General features: G+C 43.6%; 1 protein-coding gene and 1 long non-coding RNA gene across 3 annotated transcripts in view; one reads left to right on the top strand and one right to left on the bottom strand.

The window, feature by feature from the left end:
• The window catches only part of LOC138148455 (uncharacterized), a 21,036-nt gene extending 2,206 nt beyond the window's left edge, over positions 1–18,830 (bottom strand). Inside the window, exons 1-3 of one of the 2 annotated variants that reach the window (XR_011165074.1) lie at positions 17,958–18,830; positions 17,275–17,605; positions 16,872–17,030 (exon numbers count right to left, since the gene is read on the bottom strand). This is a non-coding gene — a long non-coding RNA (uncharacterized lncRNA). The remainder of the gene's footprint in view (positions 1–16,871; positions 17,031–17,274; positions 17,606–17,957) is intronic. The other variant, XR_011165073.1, reaches the window with a different exon arrangement.
• CSPG4 (chondroitin sulfate proteoglycan 4) overlaps positions 466–18,896 on the top strand; it is a 93,842-nt gene continuing 75,411 nt past the window's right edge. The window contains exon 1 of the mRNA XM_069071115.1: positions 466–749. Coding sequence (XP_068927216.1) covers positions 641–749 — 109 coding nt within the window. The 5' untranslated portion in view covers positions 466–640. The remainder of the gene's footprint in view (positions 750–18,896) is intronic.

The following is an 18,896-nucleotide window of genomic DNA, read 5'->3' on the forward strand; positions in this document are numbered from 1 at the left end:
CTGGACCTGAATTACAGATAGAGTCCTGGACCATCCTAACCCCCTTTATCGCATTCCAGATCTGAACTAGGAGAAGGAACCTCAAAGATCTTTAGATACCTCTTGAGTGGGTGGGTGATGAGGGTGAATCAGAGTATCAGTGATAGAAAGGTTCCTAGCTCTAATCCGCGGTTAAGGGGAACTCAGCTCAGGATCCATACCCCAAGCCCCAAATACCTCCAGGAACAAACTGAATGGACCCAGTGATGATGTTGGGGGATGGGGGCCTCTAAGGGTCCTCTCCCCATTAACCCCACACACACCCTTCCCAAGTCTGGCCTCAGCCAGGAAAGAGGGAAAACCTTTCTCCGTTCCAACTGGCAAGCCCTCACCTCCCAGGGGAAAAGAAACCCAATTCTAGAGTCAAGCTCTACACTGGCCCTTTAAGAAGAGTTGGTGAGGGAGGGGGAGACCCAGGCTGAAATCTGAGAGGTGCTTGTTTGAACCCAGTCTGACTAGCGGGCTGCTGGCCCCTCCTTCTTGCTCTGAACGCTATTAAATATAGTAGTAGTCAGGAGGGAACCCACCCACTCCACATCTTGCCTCTCCTGAGTTCTCACTGGGAAATGTTCCGGGCATTGATCTGAGGCACCCAGCAAAGATGCTTCTAGTCCCGAGACCACCCCAGCAGCGGCCGCGGAGGGGGCCTTTGCGCCTGCTTCTCCTCTCCCTGCTCCTATGTGCGCTACTGCCCAGCCCTGTTTCTGGAGGTGAGTCTTTCGGGAGCTGCTCCCCTCCTCCCGTGGTCCCATGAAAACTAGCGCCGTTATTGCGGGGAGAGGGCAGGGGAGAAAGTTGAGGCTCCGGGGAGCAGAGGGAGGCATTGGGTCAGGGATAGGGAGAAGCAGAGGAAAGAGTCCGTATTGGGAGACACGTCCTCTGATTTACAAACACCTTGCTCCCTGGACCCCAGGTCCCAAGCCAAAGTGAGCAGATGGGACCCAGGCCTCCTCCCATGATGGTCGTGGTTCTCAGGTGGATGATTACCTCCTCACTACAAAGCCCAGTCTTATATAGCGGAACATCTGGACTTGGAGAGTGCCCTCTTAGGGGCCCACCTTGAGGGGTGGGGCACGGGGAGAGCTGTCTGGAGCTCATCAGGTGCTGGCATCCGTGGAGGGTGGGCTGGGCAGGATGCCCTTGGGACCAGCCTCAACCCCAGGGCTCTGGGCCAGGACCACCAGGCGGGAATTGCAGTCTACACAGCTCTGCTCCTGTCAGGGTATCCACCGCCACCCCTACCCCCCACCTCTACCCCACCCGAACCGAGCCCTGCCCCACCCCCAGCCATGTGGAGTCTAGAAACGGGTCTGCCAAGCCCCAGAACCAAACAGATGTCCCTCATTGCTCTCCCGTATTGACAAGCTGGGTCCCAGCCCGCACTGAGGTCAGCTGGCTTATGAATGATCCTACTTGGTCCCTAGGACAAGGGGCTGAATGGCGGTCTCTCTCCGGACTAGTTGTGCGCACTGCCGGAGATGAGATGAGTTCAGTCTCTGCTTGTTCCAGGACCGCGGTACTGGGTGTCGGTTATTCAGGTTGTAGTTTGTTCAGGGTGTGGTTTGTCCAGCCTGTGGCTTATCCAGGCTGAGGATTGTACAGCCTGCGGGTTATTCTGGTTTAGAGTGAATCATAACATGGTAGGGATTAGAGCTGGAAGAGATCTGGCCCAGCCTCCTCATTTTACAGGAGAGGAAACTGAGGCACGGAAAGCCACCGTTCCTGAGGTCAGTGTGCCGTCCATTCAGCCTGTGATTTAGCCAGGCTGTGGTTTATCCCAGCTTTGGGACAGTTTCCAGTTCTGCCGCCACCCCCTCTCCCGCAACTTGTCCTCTGGCCTCTCCACTTCAAGGTCTGGGTGTTGGAAGACTGAGGAAGCACATTCGAAAGCCCAGCTCCTTAACCTCTTCTGTGTCATGGCCCTTTGGGCAGTCTAGTGAAGCCTATTCTCGGTCTTAGATGAATAAAATGAAATGCAGAGAATTACCAAGGAAACGACTATGGAGTTATTAAAATATTTTTGAAAATAAGTTCACAGACCCCAGGTTAAGAACCTCTGCCGATCTAAGGGATTTGTGAATTTACTGGAAAGATTTGGAGAAGGATGGTGAGGTGTTGAGGGCCAAGATCCTGATTATCCAGGGCACCCCCCCTCCCTCCCCTGCCACGGATAATGGGAAATGATGTCCACTCTTCCAGAGAGAGGTGGGCCTGGGACTGGTGAATGGGCCCACTGTCCCAGGTGGTGCACAGAACTCCCTGCAGGGATGAGGCCAGGGCTTCAGGGCACGTCAGAGAGAATGTCGGGTGGGTACTGCCACCAGTCAAATGCCTCCAAGTTTACTGACCGGGTAGGTGTCTGATCCTGCAAAGGCAGCCTCAGCAGCTGCCTAGCCTGACAGTAGTCCCTGGCCCCACGCCAACCCCTACCCTCCCTCGGTCTCCCAAGCCTCGTTCTACTCACCCCATGTGTCTGTGTCTGCCTCTCACTGTCCCTATCTCTACTTCCCTTTCTTTCTGCCTCTACTTCTCCTCCATTGTCTTTCTCCTAAATCTTTCTGCTTCTGTCTGAATTCCACCTTCTCTGACTCTTCTGCTGCCTCTTCCTCTTTGTATGTCACTCTGCATCTCCCACTGCCTCTGCCAGTGACCTTGCCTCTGCCTATGGTTACCCCGTGTCCTTCTTAACTGACCACCTGCCTCCCTTTTCCAACATGCTTTCCTTAGGAAAGCCTCTCCAAAGCAGGAAGACAGCCTTAGTGACCTAGGAGACCACCCATCCAGTCACGCACTGGGTGGTTCTAGCTTCCTAGTGCCCTCAGGCAGGACCCTGAACTCCCCACACACCAACTCACATACCAGCGAGGACTCACCTTGGAGGGTGCTGGCCAGCAACCCCACTCAGAGATCTACCCCCGCCCCCCACTCCCAGTCTCTGGCAATGCCTTTTGTAATTCTCCATCCACGATGGGAGGCCTTCGGTGTACAGAAAGAGATGGGACCACACCCACCTCAGACCACAGTGATGCCCAGGTTGCCAGTGACCCTGCCAGCCTGACCCTCAGAGCCCAGCTCTGGATGAGGACTGGGAGCTCACACCCATCAGAATGTGATACAGGAAGCTCTGGGAAGACTCTCCTGACCCCCCAAATCTTCCTCAATCCACCCTTCCAGCTTCATTTCGTCTGAGTATGACCTTGGTCCCCTCAGGTAAAACAGCAGTCCACACACACCACTACCACCACTCAAGTATGACAGTGATACCTGAGTATCACTGAGTTTTCTATCCAGGCTAGCTCTGATGGGTGGAGTTGGGGGTAGGCTTAGGTGGAGGACCTTAGACAGACAAGAGGGTACCAGCCCTAGGCAGTTAAGGAGTATGAAAACCATGTCCCTCCCACTAACCCCAGAGTAGGAAGGGCCACACCCTCATGCCCACTAATCAGATGGGGAAACCTCAGCCCCCTGAGAACATGAGGGGAGAGGGAAGAAGCATCATGAGTTTCCTCCAGGGGAAATGAGTCAGGGTAGGAGAGCCTTGGGCTTCTGTCCCAGGGCTTGGATCCTGTTAAGAACTCCATACTTGAAAAAAAAAAATTTTTAATAAAAAATTAAATTAAAAAAAAGAATCCCATGCTTGTCTCAGGAAATCAAATAGAGCCAAGAGGCAAGAAGATGATGGGCCTGAAATTAGCAGCTACTAGTTGAAAGTAGTTTCAAAAGATCATTTCACCCAAGCCCCTGCTTTTGGTTTGATAGAAAAGTAAGAAGACTAGGTTAAACAAGGAGGGAGTGAAACGATAATCTCCCTCTTTTCAGGTCTGGTATTCTGACCATAACACCTCCTGCTTTGATTTAGATTTGATTGTTTGCTTTTATCAAAATACAATTTTAATTTTGTTGATTCATTTTGTTTTTATATCACTTGTATCACCCAATATATCTCTCCAGTCCATTCCAGAGAACAATCCATTATAACAAAAAGAAAGAAAAAAGGAAGGAAGAAGGGAGAGAGGAAGGAAGGAAGGAAGGAAGGAAGGAAGGAAGGAAGGAAGGAAGAAGTCAGTCAGCAGCTGGAAAAAGTCTGACATTATTTGTAGTTTTCCACACCCATAGTCCCTCGCCACTGTGCACAAAAGCACACGTGAGCACACACACACACACACACACACACACACACACACTTTTTAGATTCATTTTCAATTGATATTTTATTGAGCATCTATCTTCTATCTATCATCTCTATCTCTCTCTCTTTCTGTCTCTGCCTCTCCTCCACTGCCTCAGTCACCATCTCTGTATCTGTCTTTGTCCAGCTCTCTTTATGTCTACCTTCTCTGTCTCTTCTGACATGCCCCAGCACCCCACCTGCTAGAATCCCAAAAGGATTTTGGACTATCCACAATCTGACTCTGCCCTATCTTTTTATGGCTCTCTCCTCCTTTCCATTCATAGTGGAATTGGGAAAAACCCATTGTCCTGCAGTATCCTATGAGCCTTGGTCCTCCACCTTCCTTCTGCCCCTCTGATTGGAGAGTGGAGCCAGGAACTCTAAGCCTCAGTTTAAGGAGGGAGCTCTTCTCCCACCTGGCTGCCCCACTCTAGGGTGCCAGCTTCTCCACCAGCCCTCTGGGTGGTACCTTACCTCACAACCCTTTAAAGCTTCCTTTGGTTTTGTTGTCTTCCCCCACTCAACTGTAAGTTCCTTGAGGGTAAGAACTTTTTTTTGTATTTGTATCAACAGTACTTAGCACAGTGCCTGGAACTTTGTAGGTCCTTAATTCGTGTTTATTGACTAATATTATTGACTCCGACTGGCTCAATTGTTCCTCCTTTCCTACAATTCACTTCCTCCTCATCTTAGAGCTCAAAATCCTCCTCCTCCTTCTAAGCTTAGCTCAAGCCTTAGCCCCTGCATAAAGCCTTCCCAATTCTTCCCCCAACTGAGCTGTGCTCTCTCCTCCTCCACTTTGCGTAGAGGACTTTCTCTGGTTTTCTCCTTTGTCTCTGGGGCCATTAAGAATACTTCTATATAGTGTGCAGACCCATGTAAAGATCCTGATGGGAATCACCGAGTTGTTCTTGTCTCCCCATTCTCTGGTACATAGTAGGTATTTTAATAAATGTTTGCCTACTTGTTCAAAGAACCAGGAATTATTGAGTGCTTACCATGGACTAGGAACTGTGGTGGGCCATTATTGTAAGACTCATTCTCTACCACCGAATTTATAACATAGTTGGCAGACAAAACTTGAATGTGGAAAGCCCAAGGCTGTGTAGACCAAAAACTGAGGGAGGTTCAAACACTTCCAATATAGGAACTAGGAGGAAGAAAAGATCTTCACTGTGGGCTGAGGAAATCAAGGACCTTATTTAGACACACACACACACTCTCTCTGAACAAAATGTACCCAGCATCCACCAGATACAATCATTATATAAACTTTGAGTCAATAACAAAGTCAGTCCTCAGTCTCAGCACTCTCTTTAGGGCCAGGTGGGCAGAGCCCGGGGTATCAGAATTTGGAGCACTTGTACTTCAACAGGTAGAAATAACTAGGAAGCTGCCACATGGTGACTACCTCTACTTGGTGGCTATGCCCCAAAGTGAACTCCTCTCTACTTCCTTCCCTGCTCACTCCTTCAGAGACTGACCCCAGGAACAGTCGATGAAAGAGCATTCCTGAATTAACCACCATGTCCCAGCCACTGCCTAGGTGCTAGGTGCAAAGACAAAAACAAAACAGTCCTTGCCTGCAAGGTGGTATTTTGGAAAAAGCAACGGATTTTGGAGTCAGAAGAGGTAAGCTCAAATCTCACCTCTGCCATTCACTACCTCTGTGGTTGTTGAACAAATCTCATCACCTCTCTAAGCCTCAGTATCCTTGTCTGTAAAATGAGGAGATTGGGCTAGATGGCTCCAAAGTCCGTCTGACTCTAGATCTATCATTCTGTTAGCATCACCTGTGTGTGCTGGGGTTTCCATTTCCTCCCAAAGGGCGGTCTCCCTCCCAGAGGGTCTCTCCCACATTGGCCCTTGTGTCTAGCAATCTCAGGTCTCTCCCTACATCCTCCCCTTTTCCCGTCTGAATTTCTCTTTCAACATCGATTTGAGGGTGCCTTTGGTACTTCTTGCCTCAGGGCCTGGGGACCAGCATTGCTAGTTTGGGTTTGACTCTCTTCAGTCTAGTAATCTCCAGGTCAGATGCCTCAGTTGACCTGTCACTGCTTTCCCTTCTCTCTTCTCCCTGGGATGAGGATCACCCAGGACTCTGTGTCTTGGGTAGGGAATGTGGATGGAAGTCTCAAGCATCTCTTGAATTTGCCACAGGTTGAGAGGAAGGGAGCTATTAGAATCATATCTCAGAGGCCATAGTCTAACCCCCTCATTTAATAACAACAACAATAATAATAGCTAACATTGATATCACACTTACTATGTGCCAGAGACTATGCTAAGTGCTTTCTGTTATTACCACATTTAACCCCCATAATGACTCTGAGAGGTTAGGTGCTATTATTCTCCCCATTTTATAGATGAGGAAACAAACCTAAAAGGGTTAATTGACCTGCCCAAAGTCACATAGCTAGTAAGTTTGAGAAGGGGATTAAGAAGGTTTGGGGAGATTCAGAGAGGAAAAATGAAAGGAAGAATAGTCTTGAAGATAAAAGTTTTAAAAACTGTTGGGGGGGAGGGGTGGAAGATTCTGATTCTCTTCCAGGGCTGTCATAAAGGGGGGTTTTGCATCAGGCAGGAGGTTAGTCCCATGAAGATCCAGTCCCTGCCCCTAAGAGTTTTAGTCAGGCTGTGGAGACCTAAGAGATACCCACACTTTGTTGGTATGGAGGGAGCACCAGTGGAGGAGTCAGGACCTGGGTTCAGGTCCCACATCTGTCACTTATAGTCATGTGCCTTTGAGCAAGACATTTCACTGCTCTTAGGCTAAATGTCCTAATCTGTAAAATGAGATAATATCCATCACTGTAATCTCACAAGGCTGTTGAGTTGTAAAGACCAAATGAAAGAAACTATAAGCTCTAAGAATGTAAAGGATTCTTACTATTTAAAGGGACTAGGGGTACAGAGAGTGAGGACTGGTGGGGATTAGGGGAGGGAGAAATCCCAGAGGCACTAGGGGGGAAGAATAAAAAGAGAAATGGATTTGTTGTTGTTCAGTTATTTGAATCATGACCAACTCTTTGTGGCCCTATTTGGGGTTTTCTTGGCAAAGATACTGGAGTGGTTTGCCATTTCCTTCTCCAGCTCATTTTACAGATGAGGAAACTGGGGCAAACTGGGTTCAATGACTTGCCCAGGGTCACACAGCTAGAAAGTGTCTGGGCCAGATTTGAACTCAGGAAGATGAGTCCTCTTCAGTCCAAGCCCAGCACTCTTATCTACCAAGCCACCTAGCTGCCTGAGTTTTGATTTAAGCTTTGCTCCTTGCTAACCATGTAGTCTTTGTTAAATTATTTAACCCCTCTGGGCCTCAGTTTCCTCACCTGTAAAATGAGGGGTTTGGACTAGAGGAATACAAGGTCTCTTTTCATTCTAAATCCACTGGCCTGTGGTCATAGGGTTGAGGTAATGAAGGCAAGCTTCCTGGATCTCGATGGATAGCAAGGACCTGAAGCAGCAGGAATGAAAGCAGGAGGCTACGTCAGGCAGCAAAGATGCTGAGGCAGGAATGAACATGGCTTGGGCAGGTGATAATAAAGAGAGCAGCCTGGCTGGAGCAGAGGGTGTGTGTAGGGGCGTAGTTGGCTATGAGCCTGGAAAGGTAGGATGGCATCAGATTGTGGAAGACTTTGAATGCCAAGCTAAGGAACTGGAATTCGGTTTTCTTGGACCATCTTCATGCAGCCCCTAACACTATGGGTAGGCTGGAGCAAATGCAGTTTTAGGAAGACTAATCTGGCATCAAAATGCAAGATGTATTGGGAGAGAATTTGGAGAATGATGGGGGGGGGGTGTTGGAAAGGGTAGAATCTTAGGATCTATAGCTAAGGGACCTTAGACAAATTCTGGCCCAACTATTTCATTTCACAGAGGAGGACAGTTAGTCCCAGAGAAGCTTAGGGATTTGCCCAAGATCACACAGCTGTTATCAGAGCTTGGCTTCTTAGAGGACTTTAGGCTTAACCCTTTCTCCATGGACCTGTCATTCTGTGGTTCCACCTCCTGACCTCTTCCTCCCCACAACCAGCCTAGACTCTCTGCAGCTGTTGTCTTTACCCTTCCCTCCTCTCCCCACTGCACCCCTCACGTACCCTGGGGGTCAGAACAGGGCCTCCTTCCCTGCTTCAAAAAAGCCAGACTTAAAAGGAGCTCTCCAACAGCACCAGGCAACAAGCTCCCCTCCCCCCCCCAAAAAAAAGCTACACACTGGAGATAATTATAATACTAACTACAATTTGTATAGCACTCTATGGTTTTCAAAACCCTTTACAAAGATTATCTCATTTTAAGAGGTAGGTACTATTATCACCCATTTTACAGAGGGGGAAACTGAGGCAGGCAGAAGTTAAGTGATTTTTCCAGGGCCAAACAGCAGTGGCTGTGTCTGAGGCTGGATTTGAATTTAGGTCTTCCTGACTCCACCCTAGTGACTATCTACTTCATCACCTAGCTGCCTCTAAATGACCTGAGTCCCCTGCTTCTGAAGCCCCTCTGAAACCATTCCAGAGCTATCATTCCATCCTGGCTCTGCTCCCTCACTCCATTTTGTTTTCACAGAATCTTAGAGTTGGAAGAGACCTCAGAGAACCCACTGAAGTTATCCTTCAGTTCTCCTCAGTCTGATAGAACTATCTCCTTGTTAACCCATTGAAGCCCCTCAGGCTCATGCCTTTGAGTTGAGAAATACGGAACATTTTAACAGGGATATTCAAGCTTCTGGAGAGTATGGTGTAATGGAAAGAGCACTGGATTTTGAGAAAAAAAACCTAAGTCTGTGTCCCAGCTCTGCCACTTGCTAGCCTCAGTTTACCCATCTGTGAAATAAGTGAATTGGACTAGCTGATCTCTAGAGCACCATCCAGTTTTTTCCCAAATTTTCAAAATATTTTTATTTAAAGTTTTGAGTTCCAAATTCTACCCCTCCTTGCGACAGTAAGCAATCTGATATAGGTTATACATTTGTAATTATGTAAAACATTTCCATATTAGTTATTTTGTACAAGAATACTCAAATAAAAGAAAAAATGGAAAAAAATGGCATGCTTCCATTTGTATTCAATCAATATCAGCTCTTTCTCTGGAGGTGGATAGTATACTTTATCATTAGTCCTTTGGGATTGTCTTGGATCATTTTATTTTTGAGAATAGCTAAACAATTCATCAAACGATATTGCTGTCACTGTGTACAACAATCTCCTGGTTATGTTCATTTCACTATGCATCAGTTCATGTAAGTCTTTCTAGATTTTCTGAAATCATCCTATTTATCATTTTTATAGTACAATAATATTCCATTACTATCATATACCAGAACTTATTAAGCCATTCCCCAATTGATGAACATCCCTTTGATTTTCAGTTCTTAACCACCACAAAAAGAGCTGCTATAAATATTTTTGCACAAAGAGGTCCTCTTCTCTTTTTTTAATGTCTTTGGGATATAGATCTAGCAGTGGTATTGCTGGGTCAAGGAGCATACACAGTTTTATACCTCTTTGGGCAGAGTTCCAGAATGGTTGTCTCAGTTCACAACTCCACCAACAATGCATTAGTGTGCCAGTTTTCCCACATCCCCTCTAACATCCAACATTTTCTTTTTTTGTCATATTAGCCACTCTGATAGGTGTGAAGTGGAACCTCAGAGTTGTTTGAATTTGCATTTCTATGATAAATAGTGATTTAAAGCATTTTTTCATATCACTATAGATAGCTTCTATTTCTTTGTCTAAAAACTGCCTGTTCATAGCCTTTGACCATCTATTAATTGGAGATTGAGTTGTATTTTTATGAATTTGACTCAGTTATCTTTATATTTGAAAAATGAAGCCTTTATCAGAGAAACTTGTTGCAAAAAAATTTCCCAGTTTTCTACTTGCCTTATAATTTTGGTTGTATTGGTTTTGTTTGTGGCAAAGCTTTTTAATTTAAATAACCAAAATTATCTATTTTAAATTTTGTAATGCTCACTATATCTTCTTTGGTCCTAACTTCTTCCCTTATCCATAAATCTGACAGACAAACTATTCCATGCTCTCTTAATTTGCTTATAGTATCACCCTTTAGGTGTAAATCATGTATCCATATTGACATTATATTAGTAGACAGTGTGAGATGTTGTTCTATACCTGGTTTCTGCTATACTGTTTTCCAGTTTTCCCAGCAGTTTTTGCCAATTAATGAGTTTTTGTTCCAAAAACTTGGATCTTTGGTTTCATCATAGATTACTATGGTCATTTACTATAATATAATTTTAACTCAATCTATTCCACTGATCCACCATTCTATGTCTTAGCCAGTACCAGATTGTTTTGATAAGTACTGTTTTATAATACAGTTTGAGATCTGGCACAACTAGACCATCTTCTTTCACATTTTTTTTCATTGATTCCCTTGATATCCTTGAGCTTTGTTCTTCCAGATGAAATTTGTTATTATTTTTGCTAGCTCTATAAAATATTTTTTCATAGTTTAATCAAACTATGGCACTGAATAAATAGATTAATTTAGATAGAGCTGTCATTTTTATTTTATTGGCTTGGCCTACCCATGAGCAATTAATATTTTTCCAATTGTTTATAGCTGACTTCATTTGTGTGCAGTGTTTTATAGTTGTGTTCATATAGTTCCTGGTTTTATCTTAGCAGGTAGACTGCCAAGTATTTTATATTGTCTACAGCAACTTTAAATAGAAATTTGCTGCTGGACATTGTTGGTAATATATAGAAATGCTTATGAATTATGTGGGTTTATCCTGAAACTTTTGCTAAAGTTCTTAATAATTTCAAGTAGCTTTTTGGTTGATTCTCTAGGATTTTCTATCATATCATCTGCAAAGAGTGATAGTTTTGTTTCCTCATTACCTAATTCCTTTAATTTCTTTTTCTTCTCTTATTGCTACAGCTGACATTTCTAGTACAATATTAAATAATAGAAGTAATAATGAGCATCCTTGCTTCACCCCTAATTGTACTGGGATAATTTATCCCCACTGTAGATAATGCTTGCTGATGGATTTAGATAAATATTACTTATCATTTTAAGAATAACTCTACTTATTCCTATACTCTTTAGTATTTTTAATAGGAATGGGTACTGTATTTTTTCAAAGACTTTTTCTGCACTTATTGAGATAATCATATTATTTCTATTGGTTTTGTTATTGAAGTGGTCTATTATGCTGATAGTTTTTCCTAATATTGAACCAGTCCTGCATTTCTGGTATAAATCCTACTAGTCATAGCATATGATGCTTGTGATATGTTTATTGCTTTAATCTCTTTGATATTTTATTTAATTTTTTGCATCAATCTTCATTAGAGAAATTGGTTTATAATTTTCTTTGCTTTGGCTCTTCCTAGTTTGGGTATCAACACCATATTTGAGCTGTAAAAGGAATTTGGTAGGACTTCCTTCTTCACTTATTTTTCCAAATAGTTTATATAATATTGGGATTAATTGTTCTTTAAATATTTGGTAGAGTCCACTTGTGAATCCATTTAGTCCTGGGGATTTTTTCTTAGGAAGTTCATTGATAGTTTATTCAATTTCTTCTCCTAAGATTGGGTTACTTAAGTATTTTGTTTCTTCTTCTGTTAATCTGGGTAATTTATATTTTTGTGATATTCATCCATTTCGTTTAGATTGTCAAATTTATTGGCATATAATTCGGCAAAGTAATTCCTAACAATTGTCTGAATTTTCTCTTCATTGATGGTGAATTCATTCCTTTCATTTTTGATACTAGTAATTTGGTTGCCTTCTTTCCTTTTTTTTAATCAAGTTAACAAATGGTTTATTTATTTTATTGGGTTGTTTTTTTTTTTCATAAAACCAGCTTCTAGTTTTATTTATTAGTTCAATGGCTTTCTTTCTTTCAAATTTATCGATCTCTCCTTTGATTTTCAGAATTTCCAATTGGTGTTTAATTGGGGACTTTTAATTTGTTGTTTTTCTACTTTTTTTTTAGTTGCATGCCCAATTCATTGATCCACTTTTTTCCCCATTTTATTGATGTAAGCAATTAGAGATATAAATTTTCTCTTAAGTACAGCATTGGCTGCATGCCGTAAATTTTGGTATGTGTTCTTATTGTTGTCATTTTCTTTAATTAAATTATCTATTGTTTTTTATAATTTGTTCTTCGACCCACTTGTTTTTAGGATTAGATTTTTTAATTTCCAATTAATTTTTAATCTCTCTTTCCATTGTCCATTATTGAATGTAATTTTTATTACATTATGATCTGAAAAGGATGTGTTTACTATTTCTGCTTTTTTGTACTTGGTTGTGAGGTTTTATTTCCCAATACATTTCCTAATCCCAGTTTTTGTGTTGGTGCCATATACTGCTGAGAAAAAAGGGATATTTCTTTCAATTCCCATTAAGTTTTCTCCAGAGATATAATTGTATCTAACTTTTCCAGAATTTTACTCACCTCCTTAACTTCTTTCTTGTTTATTTTTAAGTTGGGTCTATCTAGTTCTGAGAAGGGAAAGTTGAGGCCCCCCACTAGTATAGTTTTATTATCTATTTTCTCTATAATAGTATTATCCATTCACTATCTATTATCTATTAACTCATTCAACTTCTCCTTCAAAAATTTAGATGCCATACCATTTGGTGCACATATGTTTGGTATTGATAGGACTTCATTGTCTATGGTACCTTTCAGCAAGATATGATTTCCTTCTTCCTCTCTTTTAATTAGATCTATTTTTGCCTTTGTTTTATGAGATCATGATCCCAGCTTTCTTTGCTTCAGCTGAAGCATAATAGATTCTGCTCCATTACCTTTATTATCCTGTGTGTATCTCTCTGCTTCAAATGTATTTCTTGTAATCAACATATTGTAGGTTTCTAGTTTTTAATCCATACTCCTATATGCTTCCATTTTATGGGTAAGTTCATCTCATTCACATTTATAGTTATAAGAACTAATTGTGTATTTCCCTCCATTCTATTTTTCACTTGTTTATTCCTCCTTTCTCTTACCCCAACACTTTCCCTCCACACAAGGGTTTTACTTCTGATCACCACTTTCACCAATATATCCTCCCTTTCATCAGTCACCCCATCCCCATTCCATTATCCCCATCCATTTTTGCTTCCTTATAGGGCAAGATAGATTTTGATATCTAACTGAGAGTGTATGTTATTCCCCCTTTGAGTCAATTTTGATGAGAGTACAATTTAAGCTTTGCCCACCTTTTCTCCCTCTATTATGCTTTCATGCTTCTTTTATGTCAGATAATTAAGCCCCATCGCATCTCCCCCCTCCTTCTTCCATTGTAATTTTCTTTCTCACCTCTTTATTTTGTTTTTTGGGGGCGTATCATCTCATCAAAGTCACTTTTTATCTATATCCTCTCTCTACATATACTCTAATTGCTCTTATAATAATAAAGTTGATAAGAATTACAATATTATCTTCCATATAGAAATATAAACAGTTTAACCTTGTTAAATTTCTTATGTTTTCTCTATCTTGGTTTTTTTTTTTATGTTTCCCTTGAGTCTTGTATTTGGAGGTCAAATTTTTTATTCAGCTCTGGCTTTTTAGATAGAAATGTTTGAAGTTCCTCTGTTTCATTAAATACCTATTTTTTTCCCTGAAAGATTATATTTAATTTTGCTGGGTAGGTGATTCATGGTTACAGCACTAACTCCTTTGCCTTCTGGTGTATTATATTCTAAGCCCTCTGGTTTTTTAATGAGGGAGCTGCCAAATCCAGTGTAATCCTAACTGTAGCTTCATGATATTTGAATTGCTTCTTTCTGACTGCTTGCAATTCTTTCTCCTTAATCTGTGAGCTCTGGAATTTGGTTTAATGATGTTCCTGAGAGTTGTCATTTTGGGATCTCTTTCAGGCAGTGATTGGTGGATTCTTTCAATTTCTATTTTGCCCTCTGGTTCCAATGTATCAGGGCAGTTGTCTTTGATAACTTCTTGAAAGATGTTTTCCAGGCTTTTTTTTATCATGGCTTTCAAGTAGTCCAATAATTCTTATATTATCTCTTCTGAATCTATTTTCTAAGTCAGTTATTTTTGAAATGAGAAATTTCACATTTTCTTCTATTTTTTTTACTTTTTTATTTTGTTTTATCATATTCTGATGTCTCATAGAATCCTTATTTTCTACTTGTTCAATTCTAACTTTTAAGGAATTGTTTCTTTAAGTGAGTTTTTGTACTTTCTTTTCCATTTGGCCAATTCTAATTTTTTTTTTTTTTTTGCTTTTTGGAGGGCAGTTGGGATTAAGTGACTTGCCCAAAGTCACACAGCTAGTAATTGTATCAAGTGTCTGAGGCTGGATTTGAACTCAGGTCCTCCCGACTTCAGGGACAGTGATCTATTCACTGCACCACCTAGCTGCCCCCCCATTTGTTTTTTTTAGGGAGTTAATTTCCTCAATAAATTTTTGTATATATTTTTGTCTGCTAGTGACTCTTTTTTCCTGATTCTCTTGCATTACTCTCATTTCCCCCCCCCCCCAATTTTTCTTCTACTTCTCTAATTTGTTTTTTAAAATACTTCCAGGAATTCGTGTTGGGTCTGAGACCAAATTACATTTTTCTCTGAGGCTTCACATGTAACCATTTTGACACTGTCATTCTCTTCTAAATTCATGCCTTGATCATCCCTGTCAGCATAGTAACTTTCTATAGTCAAGCTCTTTTTTTTTTTGCTTTTTTCCTCATTTTTTTCTACCTATTTTGTGACACGATAATTGGGCTCTGGTTCTACACTGTCCCAAGCTTCTTGTGCCAGTGCTCTGGGCCTCAGGGTTTAGCTGCTTGCTTTCTCTGGAGGCAGGCTTCCCTTCTGGCTTGGACTGAGGGGTGGGGCTTCCTGGTTGCCCTTTCCTGGGTGTGGAGTTTAGCTGCAGGCCTACTCCAGGGGTGGGGCCTTGCTACTGGGTTGCTATGGAAACAGGGCCTCTCTGCCAGTGGGCCCTGGGGGAATAATTTTGCTCCTGATCTACCCAAGGGGTGAGGCCCTGTTGCTGGGTTGCTATGGAACATAGTCTCTGCTGGTAGGCTCCAGGATTCTGGTCTCCCTGTTGGCCACCCCCAGGAGAGGGCTTTGCTACTGGTCAGCAATGGGGTCAAGGCCTTACTGGGGGCTTGTGCTAGAGGTGGGGTCGTTGAGCCTAGGGTGCTGCTGCTGGCCTGTGGAGGGCCCAGGCTTGAAACCTTACTGCAGGCCCCCTGCAGTGATGCTGCCTGCTAATGCTGCTCTTGGACCTCCATCCCAGGGAAACAGACCTTGGCTGCTGGGGTGGCGAGCTGCTTCCCTGCTCCTAGACCCATCCTGGGGTGGTTTTTTCTAGTTGTTTGGAGGGGAATTTGGAAGGGCTTCAGAGGGTTCCTTCTTCCTTCTGCCATCTTGGCACTGGAAGACCCCTTCCAGCTTTTTAAAGGTCAATTATACTGAGAGACATAGAAGCATGGAATGCTAGAACTGGAAGTAACCACAGGAATCATCTTAAGTCAATCCAGCCTCCTCATTTTACAGGTGATGTAACTAAGACCCAGAGGGAAAAAATTACTTGCCCAAGGTCACACAATTGGTTGGGGTCAGAGCTGGGATTAGAATCTTGGGTCCCTAACTCCTAGTCCAGTGCTTTCTCAACATCTCTCGTGCCCCCATATATACAGTGGGGGAAGCAGGAAAATAAAACACCATTCTTGCCCTCAGGAAGCTCCCAGTATTGCCACTGTAGAATTTGCTCACTTGAAACAGCTAGACAACAGCCCAAAATAGTATAGAAGCATGTATCAGGGTGAGGTATTGATTATCTGGGGCAGTAGGAGGTCAGAAATATTGTGGATCTCCATCCTCTAATATTTGGAAAGGGAAGTGGCCAGAGGTGAGGGGACAAATGAGTTGGCCCTTACCAGCAAGGTGTCCTATATGTGGGAGAGTGGCAAGTCTAGGGTGAGAGAGTGAAGAATTTAGTGCTTACCCCAATTCTAAGCAGTTCAATAGCTAAACTAACTGTACTCCCCACTACTCACCCTCTACCCTGGCCCCTTGGCCCTCTAGCCTGCCAAGGGTTGACAAGGAGGGGCTTTTTCAGTTCTAGCATGGGGGAGGGGCAGCATCAGGTGGGGCAGGCAGTCTGGCTCTGTGCGAGAGTCGAGGACAGACAAGGAGCATGGCTTGTGCTGAGATCACAGAGGAAGTATATATGCTTGGAGAACTGGGCGTACTGCCATAGGGTCGGGGGAGAGGTGGGAGGGAAAAGGAGAGGGAGGGAAGGAAAAACTGGAAATAGACATGTATACACAGAGAGAGACTTAGAAACCTTGGCTCCAGAGGTGGGAGAGAAAGGGGTTTGGGAAGATTCTTTACCCAGTGTTGTGAATATAAAAGAGGTATCACTCTCTGCCACCCAGAGTCAAGGCTACCCTCTGTCTGCGATCTCTTGGATCTGAGCCCAGAAAGATCTTAGGAAACTAGGGATGGGGACAGTCCAGGGACCAAGGAAGTCTTTTGCCATCTCACGGAGCCTTTATACACAGTAGGCATTTAGTAAATATGTGTTGAAATGAATGGGCTATATGAGAAGCAATGCAACATAGGGGACAGAATGCTGACCTTGGAATTAGGAAGACATGAGGTCAAATCCTGCCCCGGTCACTTACTCACCAGCTGTGACCCTGAGCAAGACACTTTTCTTCTCTTTGCCTCTCAGTTTCCTCATCTGTAAAATTAAGAGGCTGGACTCCATAACTCCTAAGCCCTCGATCTGTGATCCTCTGGACTCAGGCAGGGCACTTTCACTCTCTGACCTCTGGATTCCTACTCCTAGAAATGAGGAAGCCATGCTAGACAAGACCTGAGGACCATCCATCTCTGACCTTCTACAGTTCTATGATATGGTCCCCTAGAGATGCATTCTTTCTCTCCCACATCTTTCAGGAACCAACCTAAAGACCCCCTTTTTCAAGAAGACTTCCCTGACCAGCCCAGCCTACGTTCTCTCTCCCTTCTTGGGTTTCTTCCAGCCCTTTACTGTCTACATCACATCATGTCTACATCACTTACTCACCTACTCAGTCATATATTGTCTTGTACTTTTCTCTAGAGTTTCATGTGTGGGTTTCCATTCTCCTCCTCCAGTTAAGCTCTGTCTTCTCTCACTTCCCTCTTTCATTGGCCACTCCCAGTGGCCAGTGTTTCCAAGGGACCTTCCAGAAATAATGAATGTCTTCTTGTCTTTTATTCCAACATCTTCAGAGGTTCTCAAGCTGGAAACTTCAGGCAGAGTAGAATAGAGAGGGGTGCCATAGCAGCCGGGTGAGGAAGGTATGTGAAGGTTGGCTTAGCAGCACATTTCAGAGCTCCTTGGGTCAAACCATGTGGGCAATGTCCTGTTACACCTATAAATGAGACCGTATGATCATAGGTCTAAGAGAGGCCTCGGGACCAATCATGCTTTAGCACCCATCCAAGATCAAGTTTGGGGAAATGAAATCCCCGCATTCCCCTTGCCTATTTCCACTTCACCATCGCCCCTCCTGCTGGTTCCTCTACCCAGAATATGCTCTTTTCATTCAGATCTATCTAAATCTCACCCATCTCTCAAGGCCTGACTCTCATCCCAAGACTATTCCAGCCCCTTAAGGCCAACAAAGCAAAACCATGTTGCCTCAGTGAAAAGGCAGGTTCTGGGTGCAGGTGGTGAGAGGAGGGGGGTGTGTTGGGATCAGGGGATACTCATCACTAGCAGACCTTTCTACTGCATCCCAGTCGACAATGGTCTGGCCTGCTGTGGGATGGGATATTTGTGAATGGCTTGCACTCCCCTCTCCCCACCCCCACTCCCTTGGCAGGCTCCCAGATGTGAGAGCAGCCTGGGCCTTGTTCTCACCGAGGTCTGTTCTTCATCAGATTTCCTGCCTTTATCCACGGTTTAACTGTTTCAGTGTGTGGGGTGTTTCAAATGCCCCATCTCCTTCCATATGCTCCTTCCTTTCTGGGGGGCAGTATTTACCAAGTGGAAACCTCCACCGCCCAGGCATCAAATCCCCTCCGAGAAGAAGAGGAAGCAAAAGAAGAGGGGGTGGCTGCCTGTATCCGTTAAGGATCTAATCAAGAAGGCAGAACCCCAGATCTAGTCCACTTAATTCAACTAGAATTCATTCATCACGTACTATAGGGCCTTGCAATTTGCAAAACCCTTTAAATGTCTCCCTGTGATATACTGGAAAGAGAACTGGCTTTTTGATTGGATGACCTGGTTCATACCCTATTTCTGACACTTAGCACTACCTATGTGACCTTGGTCAAGTCATTTAACCTTTATGTAAAATGAAGGGGTTGGCCTAAGTGGACTCTAAGGACCCTTCCAGTTCTGATATTCTGATAATCTCCCTTTCTGTGATGCTGCAACTCCCATGAGATCTAGTGTTGAGAGCCTGGAGGTTCCCCTTGGCAGACTTGGGCCAGAACTGAGTGCTTTAGATGGAGCATTGCTTCTTTTGGGCTACTTTGTAAAACCCTAATGGATTTATCTGTTGGGTGGTTTATGACTCTGTTCTTCCTCCTTTTCCCCCCGCCCCTGGTTGGAAAATACACCCCATGTGTCCGGCCAAAATTCTGAGCTACTTTAAGAGTTTCCAGCTGATGGGAAAGCACCAATGACAGCCCCTTGTGAGCAAAGAAGGGAAA

The sequence above is a fragment of the Petaurus breviceps genome, unplaced genomic scaffold (genome assembly GCF_028583685.1).
Source record: "Petaurus breviceps papuanus isolate PSGF00001 unplaced genomic scaffold, PetGlider_PUasm1.0 90825, whole genome shotgun sequence".
In the NCBI taxonomy this organism is placed as follows: Eukaryota; Metazoa; Chordata; class Mammalia; order Diprotodontia; family Petauridae; genus Petaurus; species Petaurus breviceps.